The sequence below is a fragment of the Pan paniscus genome, chromosome 2 (assembly GCF_029289425.2).
Source record: "Pan paniscus chromosome 2, NHGRI_mPanPan1-v2.0_pri, whole genome shotgun sequence".
NCBI lineage: Eukaryota > Metazoa > Chordata > Mammalia > Primates > Hominidae > Pan > Pan paniscus.
Window position 1 is genome coordinate 165,675,001 of NC_085926.1, and position 14,762 is coordinate 165,689,762.

At 38.4% G+C, this 14,762-nt stretch overlaps 1 protein-coding gene across 3 annotated transcripts in view; it reads left to right on the forward strand.

Moving 5' to 3' along the window:
- The window catches only part of SERPINI1 (serpin family I member 1), an 89,776-nt gene that overhangs the window by 39,291 nt on the left and 35,723 nt on the right, over positions 1 to 14,762 (forward strand). For all 3 annotated transcript variants that reach the window (XM_034957693.3, XM_003817689.7, XM_003817690.6), the window contains exon 2: positions 13,986 to 14,253. In XM_034957693.3, coding sequence (XP_034813584.2) covers positions 14,004 to 14,253 — 250 coding nt within the window. In that variant the 5' untranslated portion in view covers positions 13,986 to 14,003. The remainder of the gene's footprint in view (positions 1 to 13,985; positions 14,254 to 14,762) is intronic.

Here is a 14,762-nt window from a genome sequence, read left to right on the forward strand (position 1 = left end):
ATCAAGATAAGTTTAAAACTGTCTTTGAATGCTCTAAAAGTCTGTGTGAATTTTAAGTGTGTGTTCTAAATAACTTCTCTGAAAATTTTACGTGATTTCCCAGCCCTTCAGGGTACAATGAAGTGTCACTTTATTATTATTATTATTATTATTATTATTATTATTATTATTATTTGAGACAGAGTCTCGCTCTGTTGCCCAGGCTGCAGTGCAGTGGCGCAGTCTCAGCTCACTGCAACCTCCGCCTCCTGGGTTCAAACAGTTCTCCTGCCTCAGCCTCCAGAGTAGCTGGGATTAGACACCTGCCACCATGCCCGGCTAATTTTTGTATTTTTAGTAGAGATGGGCTTCACCTGAAGTGTCACTTTAACACATGAATGATTAGAGGATGAGTCAGGCTACAACTCTCTTTATTAGCAAAACAATTGGGGAGCAACTTTATATCTGAGTATTTTTAGACTTTCAGGGACACAGCCAACTTTTAAAATTTTATTACACGAAAACATTTTAATAATAAAAAATTAGAAAATGTAATATGTTTTTAAATTCTGCATGAAAAACTGAATATCTCCTTGAACAATGTAGACCTAGTAGATGAAGAAAAATACCACAAAAGTGGGTTGCTTGTTTCATCCTGTTTTTTCCGTATCCCTAGCATCTAGCTCAGGGGCTGGCACATAGCTGGCAAGAATACATATTTGTTGAATGAATGAATGGAGTGAATGCAATTCTAAGTATTGCATTAATATGTAAGTCCTTAGCTCATTAAATATCCTTTTTGTACAAGAAATTGTTCAGTAAAAATACTCTTTTCTCCACTGCACTCCAGCCTGGGCGACAGAGTGAGACCCCGTCCCAAAAAAAAGCGAAAAAAAAATACTGTTTTCTCACCTGCAAAATGGGGGGAGGCCTTACAAGGTGTTTCCAGCATAAATATTCCACAGTCTTGTAAACAGGCAAGCCCACTGTCTAGGGAAGAGATCAAACAGTAGGGATTTCTTAAAGCATTAATGGGTAAGTTAAGACCATTAATGCCTGGCTTCGTTCCACAATGGCCTTGGGCCACATGCAACCTTGATTGATGATGACTTTTTACCCGTCTCTCTGAAACTACTTGCTGAGTTTTGTCTTAGGGCTTGTGTGTCACTTGTTTAGCTCTCCTGACATTAATCCAAAGGAAGTCATTCATTGGCAAGTACAAATTCTCCCCAATTATGCCAAAGAGAATTATTCATTACATTTTATGGAAAGCCCAAATCTTATTTCCAGGAGGGCTGGGGACCTGCCAGCTCACTGGGTTTTGTTGGCATTGATTGATTTTGCTTTCCCCAGGCTTTTAACCAAAAGCCTTTGGAATTCCAAATGGAGCCTCTTTATCATTTGAGATCTCCTGAAGAAATGGAATTTGGTTTTAAATAAAAATATCTTAGCTAAGGACACATGTTTTGTGGGATTAATGCTACTAATTTTTCTCTGCTTTTGTTTTAAACACTTGAATTATGGGCTCTTTGGTCAAGAACCAATGTTAGGAAAAGTTGATCTGTTTAACCTACTTCTAGCTGTGTCTGCACTGTTTAATGCAGTAGGCACTAGCCACATGTAACTATTTGATTAATCAAATTAAAAGTTAAGTTCCTTGATTTGACTAGTCAAATTGCAAGAACTCAATAGCCAAAAGTGGCTGCTGGCTGTCTCACTGGAGATGCACACATATGTAGTATTTCTGTCAGCACAGAAAGTTCTGTTAGACAACACTGTCAAAGACTATCTCCTTGACTGAACTTGAGTCAGACTCCTCTGAACTGTCTTCTCAACTAGGCCCTGACCTTGGACTCTGTCCTTGACCTACTTGGTCCAGTTTTAGTAAGAATCCTGCTGAGTCAGTATAGCAAGAATCCCCTAGTCTTGATATGTGATAAAATTCCTCATCTTGCCCAACCTACCCCCATCATCCTCCATATCTTATCACTCTGGCCTGCCTTCACCAAGAATCCTGTCAGGTCAGTTTAGGTAGGGGTCCCCCTTATTCCTGATCTTTCCTCTTAGTAATTTTCCATCCACTGACATCCACTCTGCTCCTTGGCTATAAATTCCCACTTGTCCTGGTATTTGGAGTTAAACACGTTCTCTCTCTACTACTACAAAACCCCCACTGCAGTAGTCCTTCTTGAACAGTCCTCCTTATCATCTTTGACAATGTCGTATTTTTTCTTTATTGACATTATCTTAACTTCTAAAAGGGCACAAAATATTCAAGTATTTTAGCTTTTAATTTTAAAAATTTCTTATTACCTAAGATGGGAAGAGGATTGACCAGAGATTTATTTATTCAACATTTATTTATTGAGTCAATACAGTTTCACAAGAGGTTATTGTAGTTGTGAAATATTCTTGGAGGTTTACAGTCTCTATCTCCCACTACACAGGTGATGTTGTGGTCCAGGGAAGCACCTGGGGAAAGCCCAAAAGCTTTTTGGAAGTCTCAGACACTGCTAAAGAAAGGGAGTCTTCTCTTTTGAGTCACAGTTCATCTTCATTTCACCCACCCTTCTCTTGATGCTGAGGAATTCAAATTTAATATATTAAATATATAAGAAAGTACTTTAGAAATTCTAGGGAGTGTTGGCACTACATATTCTCTTAGTTGTTTCCAAACGTTTCCAGGGCTAGATTGTGTTACAGTTTGAATGTGCCCTCCAAAAGTTTACGTGTTGGAAACTTGATTGCCACTGTAACAATGTTAAGAGGTAGGGCTTTGGACGTGATTGGGCTATGAGGGCTCTGCCCTCATGAATGGATTAATGCTGTTATCATGGGAGTGGGCTGGTTATGGTAGGAGTTTGGCCTCCTTTTCCTCTCCATACTGCCCTCTCTCATCTTCTCTTGCCTTTTTACCTTTCAGCCTTCCACAATGGGATGACCCTCATCTGATGCTGGTGCCATGCTCTTGGACTTCCCAGCATTCAGAATCATTTGCCAAATAAACTTCTTTTCTTTATAAATTACCCAGTCTGTGGTTATTCTATTATAGCAACAGAAAACAGACTAAGACAACTTGTTAGTCCCCAAATGAGCAGGTCATCAGGCCCAACTGTACTCTTGGATGCATGTAAAATAACCAAGAATTTTAGTCCTGTGTTACAGCCCAATGGGTTCTTCTTGCCTGCTGCACAGATAAAGCCAATACACTAAGACAACACTGTTGCAGCAGAGAAAGAATTTAATTATCGCAAAGCAGCTGAGCAGTAGAGTGGAAGACATTTCTCAAATTTGCCTTCCTGAGATCACAAAGGCTATGGTTTGTAAGGATAATTTGGTGGGCAGGGGGCTAGGAAATGGGTTTCTCTGATTGGCTGGGGATGAAATCATAGGAGATTCAAACTGTCTTTGGAAGCTGAGTCAGTGTCTTTGTGGGGATCACATGACCAGTTGGGTCTGTTCCTTTGTGTGAATCACTGATCTGGGTGGCATCAGTTGGTCCACCTGAATTCAAAAGTCTGAAAAATATCTCCAAGACAAGTCTTAGATTTTGATAATAGTGATGTGATTTATAGGAGCAATTAGGAAAGTTTCAAATCTTGTGACCTCTGGCTACATGATTCCTGAGCAGTAAGCAAGCTAGAGAACAATGGCTGATTATCAGTTAACTATGCTTATAGGCTGGCAGAATTCAGGCCCTTACCATAATTCCTGAACAAGAAAGGAGTTAGTTTGGGGAAGAGACTATTGTCATCATTGCTTTAAAGTTAAGCAATAAGCTAAATTCCTCTCATATTTAGCTTGGCCTATGCCAAGGAATGAGCAAGGACAGATAGTTTGGGGGGTTAGAAGCAAGATGACGTCAGCTGTGTTAGATTTATCCTGCTACGATAATCTTTGCAAAGACAATTTCAACTGTAGCACAGCCAGGTCAGTTGCTATGTGATCAGTAATTCCAAGCTACAGAGTTCTACCAAATCATTTTGGGCTATCATTGATACAGTACAAATTCAAGCAATGATTAAGTGATTAAGAAAAGGCTAATATTCCAGTACCTTCCTAGTCTAATTATTGGATTATTCTATGAAAATACATATTTTTAAAAGAAAAATTTCTAGCTTAAAAATTGTTTTAAACCGATTAAATGGTAATTCTTTTTAAGAAGGTTATAATCTTGACTCTCATACAAATGCAAAACAAACACATATCAAAGATTTTTTTAGCTCAATAATTAATGAGATAACCAGTAAGCTATGAGAACCAATTGAGGAAAGGATCCAAAAAGCAAATGAATATATAAGCCTTCAGAAATACCAAAATACATTTGCTTAATAGATGCAAACTGGCCAATATCCACAGGGCAATAATCAATTGCATTCCACTATACATGTATATTGTGCATTATTATGGACTAGAATCATTTGCCTCATGACCAGTTTTCTACAACATAGAGAGTTGTAAAATTGTTCAAAGAAAACTTCAAAACCCATAGAGTCAGATAACCTAGAAACATATGTTTTTGATAATACCTAGTTTTCATTGAAGACATCCAGTAATCATCTTGGCCCATTCCCAAGTCTTCCATAATTTTTTCTTCTGGTAAATTAACTCTTCATATATTACTCTGTCCATGGTTATGCCCTTTTGATGTACCTGGCCATTTCCTCAAGTTCACGTTATTTGAGAGATATCTGAGGAGCTCTCCCTTCTGTTTGATTCAATAGTACAGAAAAAAAGAGCATGTCTCCTATTACAAACTCCAAGTTAAGAGGTATGGGAAGGGTCACAGTGAGCTGGGTAACTAGAGGGAGAGGCAAAAGAAAGAGAAAAAGGAGAAAGGATTAAGTCATTTATATCATAATTTCATGGATGGTATTATAGAATTAAACCTCTTTGTAGTCCCTTATTTCACAGGTTCTGGCCCATTGGCTTTAAGAGGCATCTCAATTTAGTAATGGTTTCTTGGAGGAGAAAGAAAATTTGAAAAGGAAAAAATATATACTTCTTTAAAAAATGGAGTATATTTATACCATGGCATATTATTCCCTCAGTAAACAATGGTTTAAACCTTTTTAACATTCTTTTGAATCACTTTGTCCATCATTTATCATGCATATGACGTGATACTTTCATAGTGCATTTCCTGATTGAAACCTTTTTAGCAGCTTTGTGATTGAAAATGTAATCTTAAAGCATTTCAAAGAATACTGGGATATCTTCTACATAATCCACCCCATACTCCTACTCTCTCTACACACTCCAATTTAATTATATACCTGAGGTTACACAGCTAATTTTGAAAGTTGTAAGGAAGGTTTTGATAGCTTACCGCCTAAGCAGTTGTCCTCAGCATAGCATTCATGGGTTATTCACTTTTCCTAGCTTTGAAAACACTGTGATCTATTCTGTAAGACTGACAAATCCTTCTGCCTTTAACTGTGCTGGTTGGCATCCAACAGACAGTCCTTTTGAATAACCCAAGGCCAAAAGATTTATTAACTTGCACAGATTTATCTACTTCCATGTGTTTTCTATTCTTGGGTCCTCTGTAAAACATTTAATTGTTATTTTACAAGAGAATCACTTGGTTCATTCCTTGAGTGATGAATATTTGCATCACTTACAGTAAATTTACATCCTGTGGTGCTCTTCATTCTCTTCTGCATACACAGTACATTTTCTGTTCACTTCTGCCATCACAGTACAGTCCTACTGAGGACAAGTCCACATCCAAATTTAAGGAAAACTACTGTGAGAGGCAGGACCAATGGAAACAATTCAACTGAGGGAACAAGGATAAACAAATAGCCTAAAGTACACACTTGTCTAGGCTATGGCTCATGCACAGAAAATGACAGCTCTAACACATAATGGTCTGTATGATGATCAGCTGATTTCTTTGGACATTGATTATAAGATTTATTAGAATTGGGAAAGGGAAGGAACACTATGCATGAGGAATTTGCAAAAATACAGATTGTTTCACAAAGTGTGACCCCCTTTTCTTTTGACAAGTTTTTTTGACAAAGTTCCTAGCTTCATTGCTGCTGATCTAATTGTGCCTTTCTCTTAGCAAATCAGGAAACACAGGCCCGGAAACTTTCACTTATTCCAACTTTCACCAAGGTAGCTAGTATTAACCAAAGTTAAAGCAGTGGTTTCCAAACTCCCAGTTTTCCAAACACCTATGATAAAGTTTTCACCAGTCTGTGGCAAAATGAAAAAAACAAAGTAGTGAATTTTTATGAGTTCAGAAATATCCACTTCAAGGGATTGTTTTATTTTCATGTTGAAATATTCATTTTTTATGTGATTGATGTAGTCATTCTTTTGTATGATTAAAAGAGGCATTATTTTTGTAAATTTTTTGCCGCCACCCCAATATATTCGCAGAACAAAAATTTAGTAGCCGTATGTAGGTTCTTCCAATTAAAGGAATTACTAGTCCTTTATATACAAAAGTCTGAGAATTAACAGGCAGGGAACTTCTAATACAGTGTTCTTTTTGTTAGGCATTTCTCCCTAGTTATTTCTTGCGGCTTTTTTTTTTTTTTTTTACTGGAGAAAGGGCCTCCCTCAAGCATTTTTCTCAGCTACCAAAGGACACTTCTCTCTTTTTCTCAACTCACAATTATGAAACCATTTTTTATAATTTTAAAATAATTGGGTTATAAAAAAGATGCATTTATGAATAATCAATACCTTATAAATTAGATGAACTACCAGGGAAGTTAAAAAACACTTTTTTTATAATGTGGACTTTCAGTTTTGTGATTCATCATACCTCAATTACAAGAAGATTTAGTTCCCTTACTTGTTTTAATGAAGTGTTTTCTAAAGTAGTATACACATATACACTTATATGCAACTTACTCTACCACTGGTAACCAAGAAGAGAAATGCAAGAATTAAGGGTAGTTTATTCATAGCTAACCTACTTCTACCTTTTCTACTACCATAGCACTGTCTACTACTATTCTGGTACTGCAGCCTCTTGTTGTTTTTATGTAAAGGCATTTTACAGAGTAGCTAGAAAAATAATAAATCTCCAATGTAATTGTCTATGTGAAAGTAACTCATTTGAGAATGTATTGATTATTATGATTAATAGTAGGGCCCTGGCATTTTGTAGACTAATGTTAATATTGTAATGTTTTGGTACCAACTTCTGCGATTGTTCAAGGTAGTGTACTTGTTATTATATTACGTGTCCAGTCATTGGTGACAATACCACTTTGTCAGGCTGTAAAGATGGAAACACTTTTTCAAAGAGAAGAAAAAATTGAGCTGCTACCCCTGGGCTCAAAGTAGATTAGCCTTAATAATTTAGAAGTGACAACTACTCTTTCTGTTCCTTGTGAAACAGCATTATGGGCCTTTACTTGTCACACTATATTAATTTAATAAATATTTATTTGGCACCTACTATGTGTAATTAATTAGGTGCTCATTCTGATTATCTTAAGACATACAAAGATGAATGTCCTTCCATTTGTGTCCTCAAAAAGCTTAGGACAAGAAATGATCCATGTATGAAATTACCTGTAACAGAAGGAAGCAGTGGTATGTGCTATTGGAGAGGTAGAGATAAAAATTTGCCAAGATTTCAAAGGAGGGAGGAAGTTGCTGTTTTAATTGAAGAACCAAGCGGGTATTCATGAAGGAGACGAAAATAGAACAGAACCTGGAGAAGTGCTTTGGATTTGAACATATGGAACTTGGGCTAGGTTAGTTTCAGAAAGAGAACTACACAAGCCAGTAACAGGAGAGGAAAATTCTGGTGTATCTGATGCAAAACGGAGTCTGGCTAGAGTTACAGGATCCGTGAAGGAGAGTAAGTAGAAAGTTGTGCTGCGTCACAGTACAAAGGCTGTGTTATGTTCAGGACTAAAGATTTTGGGCTTTGGTCTACAGGGATGAGAGAACTCCTGAGGTTTTGTAAACATAGGAATAGCCTGGTCATAAGGAGTATCAAGACAATTGATCTGGAGGCTGAGCATATGTTGGATTGAAGAGGCCAATAACCAGCAGTTCAGAGAGTGGCTGGAAACCAGAACCATTGGTATAGTCCTTGAGATGCATTGAGAGGAAGAACTGCCATTGTGGCCATGGGAATGGCCATGGGATGATCAACAGGAGAGGTCCCAGGGTGCAACATGGAATGAGTGTTTGACAATGAATTGAACATGAGGGAAAAAGAGATGGAGGGGAGTCAAATGCTTTGACGTTGAAAGAAAAAAGAGTAGGTTTGATTGATAAGATAAGGAGTCCTGTTTGGGCCTCCTTGAATTCAAACTGCTGGCAGGCATCAATGAATAAATATCCCAAGAACAATTACCAATGCATATCAGAAATTAAGATAAAAATGAAGCCAGAGCTATAATTTTACTTATTTGGGAATAATCTTAATAGATATAATAGTTGAAGTATCTTTGTTTTGAGAGTTCACCAGTGGGCATGAGAAGTGTACTACCAAGAAGAGAGAAGGGCCAGGACTAGATCTGTGGAGAATATCGACACTTAAAATGTAGAACAAGGAAACCACTCCCTCCAGCCCCCACCCAGCCAAAAACCTAGAAACTAAAAATAACCACCCAACATTCAGGAGAAGTCAGAGGTAGCAGAGGCAAAGGAGGCAGCCAGCAACCAGCAACCAGCAGCAGAGAGGCTAGAGTAGGCTAGCAGAGGTAATTTTGCTTGCAAGCTGGACATCTTGCCTTCAAAAGGAAGAAAGATCACTTAACTGTGGATAGACATGTGTGTTTCCAGAGCAGAGTTCTTTCAGCTCTCTGAAAGAGTTCCCTGACAGGACCTGCTCCCACAATTCACAGCCACATGGTCCAAATTTCTTGGCAGAATGTGTCATCAGTGGCCTGCTGCCCACTGCCCTGGCAGAGGCCCTCTCCCACAAACATAATGGGAGCTCTTTCCAGGAGTCCAGAAGCCCAAAGATACATCTGTGGTTTTGACATCCCATTTTCCCCAGTAAGAAAAACCTGCAGAGCTGCAGGTCCATCTAACATTGCTTTTTTTTCTATCTGACCATCTGTAACCTCTGTAAACCAGAGGTTTTTAACCTGAGGTCAGTGAATATTCTGGCCAGTGGATATAATTTTCTGCTATCCATGTGCATGTATTTTCCTGCAGGGATGATTTATTCTTCTCATTCTTAAAAAGATCTATTTTCTTAAAGAGCCACTGTAATATTAATTGTACACTCTTGCAAATAATGTGAGTACCTTGAGGACAAGAGCCTGTCCTTATAAATTTTGATAACCTCATGGAACCTCTATCAGTCTTGGCTGAATGAATGGCTAATGGTGCTACATTAGATGGGCAACAGAGATGATTGTATTGTCCGTTCTCACATGGCTATGAAGAAATACCCGAGACTGGGTAATTTATAAAGGAAAGAGGTTTAATTGACTCACAGTTCCACGTTGCTAGGGAGGCCTCAGGAGACTTACAATCATGGTGGAAGGCAAAGAAGAAGCAGGCACCTTCTTCACAGGGTGGCAGGATGGAGAGAGTGCAAGCATGGGAAATGACAGATGCTTATAAAACCATCAGATCTTGTGAAACTCACTCACTATTATGAGAACAGCAATGGGGAAGCTGCCCTCATGATCTAATTACCTCCACCTGGTCCTGCTCTTTACCAGATTGGGGATTATGGGGATTACAATTCAAGATGAGATTTTCGCTGGGGACATAGCGAAACCATATCAATGATAAAAATACTCATTTTGGTTCTCTGGCCTATTGTTTAACTTAAAAATATATGGATACCTAGGAAACATTTTTTCATAATGTCCTCTGTTAGAATAACTTGTTGCTTAAAATGAGTGCTTCGCCCCAAGCATGGTGGCTCACACCTGTAATCCCAGCACTTTGGGAGGCCGAGGCGGGTGGATCATGAGGTCAAGAGATCGAGACCATCCTGGCCAACATGGTGAAACCCCGTCTCTACTAAAAATACAAAAATTAGCTGGGCGTGGTGGCATGCGCCTGTAGTAGTCTCAGCTACTTGGGAGGCAGAGGCAGGAGAATCGCTTGAACTCGGGAGGTGGAGGTTGCAGTGAGCTGAGATCTCACCACTGCACTCCAGCCTGGCAACAGAGCGAGACTGTGTCTCAAAAAAAAAGAATGCTTTGCACACTCTCTCTTATTTATTTCCTTAATAATTTTGCAGAGTGGGGATTAATACCTTTATTTCATTAATGAGTATGCTAGGGCTGAGAGAATTCATGTGACTTGCTGAGGGTCAAACAGCATGATAGCCGACTTGGGACTTACATCCAAGTCTTTGTTCTCCAAGTCTTATATATTGTTCCACTTATCCAGGGAATGGAGAGCCAGGTTAGTTTAGTAGGTAAAGCCCTGTAAAGATGGCCTGGGCTCTAATCCTGGCTCTAGCACTTCCTGTATGACTTTGGGCAAGTTCCTAACCTCTGTAAGCCTGCATTTCCATTAATAAAGTGGAGATAATAAGTGTCTGTACTTATAAGGTGATTGCAAAGTTTAAATAAGATAGTTGTTTTAAGTATTCAAAAATGTTAACTATTATTATTATCATCTCATGGTACGTTCATTTGTAAACAAAAATGCCTGGGATCATAGTAGATTTTGCCTTGTTTTATGGAATGCTTATTGGCAATAGGTTGGATTTTGTTTTATACAAATACAATATTTTTCTTAGCCTAAAATATGATATTCATGTTAAATGCAGTGGTTTCCAAATAGTTGTGTTATTGACTGGCAGATACAAGTATCATACAGTAAATTTAATTGCTTGGTCTTACACACTTATTGCCTAATGACAGAGATATATTTGAACAAATGAGTCATTAGGCAATTTCACTCTTGTGGCAACATCACCGAGTATACTTACACAAACCTAGATAGCATAGCCTACTACACACCTGGGCTATATGGTATTACGTAGCTCCTCGGCTACAAACTTGTACAGCATGTTACTGTACTGAATATGGTAGGCAGTTGTAACACAGTGGTATTTGTGTATCTAAACACAGAAAAGGAATAGTAAAATACACTATAACCTGCCTTTCCAGTCCTTGGATAAGTGGGACAAGATATAAGACTTGGAGAAGATAGGCCGGGTGCGGTGGCTCACGCCTGTAATCCCAGCACTTTGGGAGGCCAAGGCGGGCGGATCACTTGAGGTCAGGAGTTCGAGACCAGTCTGGCCAACATGGTGAAACCCCGTCTCTACTAAAAATACAAAAAAAAAATTAGCCGGGCGTTGTAGCAGGCGCCTGTAGTCCCAACTACTTGGGAGGCTGAGGCAGGAGAAAGGCGTGAACCCGGGAGGCAGAGGTTGCAGTGAGCCGAGATCACACCACTGCACTCCAGCCTGGGCGACAGAGGGAGACTCCGTCTCAAAAAAAAAAAAAAAAAAGAACACTTGGAGAAGATAAAATATGATGTACCTGTAAAGGACACTTACCATGAATGGAGCTTGCATGGGTAGACGTTTTCTGGGTAAATCGGTGAATGAGTGGTCAGTGAGTGTGATGCCTAGAACATTACTGTATGTTACCGTAGAATTTATAAACACTGTATACTTTGGCTATACTAAATTTATTAAAAATGCCTTTCTTTCTTCAATAATAAATTAACTTCACTTACTGTAACTTTTATACTTTATAAAGTTTTAAATGTTTAAAAAACTTTTTGACCGTTTTGTAATGCCACCACGTCTGGCTCCAGTAGTGTACAGCAATGTCCTAGGCTTCATATTCACTTACCTCTTACTCACTCACTTACCCAAAGAACATCTACCCATGCAAGCTGTGTTCAGTAAGTGTGTAAGTGTGTAACAACACTTAAAACACAGACACATCGTACAGCTGTACAAAAGCATTTTCTTTCTTTATATCCTTACTCTATAAGCTTTTTTCTAATTTTCTACTTTTTATTTTTATATTTTTACTTTTTAAACATTTTTGTTAAAACTTAAGACACAAATACACATATTCGCCCAGGCCTGCACATGATCAGGATAATCAACATCACTGTCTTCCACCTCTACATCTTATCCCACTAGATGGTCTTCAGGGGCAATAACACCCATGGAGCTGTCATCTCCTGTGATAACAATGCCTTCTTCTGGAATACCTCCTGAAGGATCTGCCTGAGGCTGTATAACAGTTATTTTTTTAAAATGATAAGAAGTATGGTATAGTAAATACATAAACCAGTAACAGTCATTTATTATCATTATCAAGTATTGTGTATTGTATGTAATTGTGCTATACTTTTATACAACTTGCAGTACAGTAGGTTTGTTTAAACCTATCACATGCATCACCACGAGTAAAGCTTCTGCCTTTTCCTGGAGTTCTCTGGAGTACAAAAGGAAGTAAGAATGCCAAAGCAGTGGCAGCCCCCCAAAGGTGGCTGAAATCAGTAGACTGGCAGGGCTGCTGTGCTCTTGGCACCTGGCTTTATCCTAATGCTGCATGAGTGACAGAGCCTGCCCCGCAGCAGTGCACTCCATCTCCCATTAGCTGTCATCCCATTAGCAACGGAGGTGGTAAGAGTTCATATTTACAAAGAGGCTGAGACTTACCTTCCTAAACAAGCAATAACTATTTAAACTTGCATACAAATGCAGGAGGGTGAAGGGGTGAGGGCAGAGGACGTTGGAACTTTTCAGACAAAAAAACTGATGCTTCTAACATGAAAATGTGAAGGACTTACAAAGTCACCAGGCAGTTCTCTGAAACTGGAGTTAACAAATAAATGTTACAGGACTGATTAGGATCTTCTATTTCATAAGCCTGTTGGAATCACTCTGCTCTTCAGTTAAATGTGTATGTACTCTGTTAATTGAGTAATGGAGACTATTAATGCTCAACCATAATTAAAATACAATTTTCCAAATGCATTTGCTCAATATCACTTGACATGTTGTTTTAGTGATTTTTTTAAATGATCAAGAACAAGTAAGTTACTTAATTGTATGAATAAACAGTTTAGCTTTCCAAATGCCTGCAGTGACAAAATGGGAGAATACAAAGGAAAGAGGAAATCGTGTCCCCAGTGTGCACAAGTCAGGCTGTTTGTGGGAAGACAGGGCTTCTGGAACACTGGCATGCCAAGAAGCAGAGATATTATTCAGAGATATCTGGGCACTGATGGTGCTTTTTTTTCTCCAAGAGAAAATGTGGCCTTGATGCCCTTCAATTTGGTTCAAGAAACTGATGAGCCTGATAATTAGAAATATTAATTTAAATAGAAACACCAGTTTGTTTGGTGTAAGCTGAAATGGTAACATAAGCCTGAATATAAATGGACTGTGTCATAGCAAGAATTCAGCCTCATTCTCAACTTTGGTAGGGGGCTCCTCCCTGCCCAAAGATTGTCACTGGGAGAGCAGCAGCCTCCTAGGAACCAATACGTGAGGAACAATCACACAGGGATGTGCTGAGTCTGCTCCTTCTCTGGGTTACCACTTCCTGTGGACTCTGCAACCTGGAATGAATAAACTGGGATTTGAGGCAGGTGTATGTCTGATCTCTGCTCACCAGTTGGTAACCCAGCTGCAAGGTGCATTTACTTTATAAATGGGTGCAGTGACGTTTTCAAATGCCTAGCGGTGCTAGTTCATCTTAAGCCCTGTAAATATCTTTTGGTTTTCATTATACTTGTCCTAGACCTATGTAGTTTAGTGAAAGCTAGAGTAAGTCCATTCAAAGTCATGATCAAACTGTATTGGGCGAGGCTATGAAAAACTGATAAATTAGTTTCACCAAACATGACTTGTAATTACTTGTTGTGTAAGTAACTATACATATTCTTAACCCCATGAAGGTGGGGACCATGGTATCTTGTTCCTGGGAGAATCCTCAGAACTTAGCAGTGTTATTTGTTCATTTAACTGTTAATTGACTTTTTAAAAGTAGAACCTCCCAATATATCCTTCCATGAGACTTTTGTTATAGAGATAACTAATAATTAATATGTAAATTATTGTTTTTTAGGCTTGAAACTGTTACAATATGGCTTTCCTTGGACTCTTCTCTTTGCTGGTTCTGCAAAGTATGGCTACAGGGGCCACTTTCCCTGAGGAAGCCATTGCTGACTTGTCAGTGAATATGTATAATCGTCTTAGAGCCACTGGTGAAGATGAAAATATTCTCTTCTCTCCATTGAGTATTGCTCTTGCAATGGGAATGATGGAACTTGGGGCCCAAGGATCTACCCAGAAAGAAATCCGCCACTCAATGGGATATGACAGCCTAAAAAATGGTAAGAGTGATCAGGTTTGATTTCTCAAGACTTTTGAATTTGACTTTGACTCAGTTATGTTGTATTCTTATTCTAGACACAGCAATATTTACACAGGGTAAAAAACAATCTCATTGAAATGGTATGGCTAGAAGGATTAGGAAACCCAAGAAATGTGTTAATTCCTGATTCCACTTCTGGCTGAATGAATCTAAGGAAATTACATCTTTTAAAAATTATTATGATTTACATAAACTCCTTGTGATTAAAAAAAGCAAACATTTTTCTGGAGTTTTCAGTGTAGAGGGAGAGGCACATATTTATCACACAAATAAATGAAAAATTACAAATATGATGAGTACTACAAAGAAAGACAGCATGGTTTGCTAAGAATATCAGAAATTTTTGCTTAAAATCAGCAGTATCCTCTTGTTTAAATAGCATCCAAGTTTTTTTTGAAGTGTTATCTTATTATAAAAATTCTATGTATTGGGGGAAATTTCTAGCCTAATGGTATTTTGTAATCACTT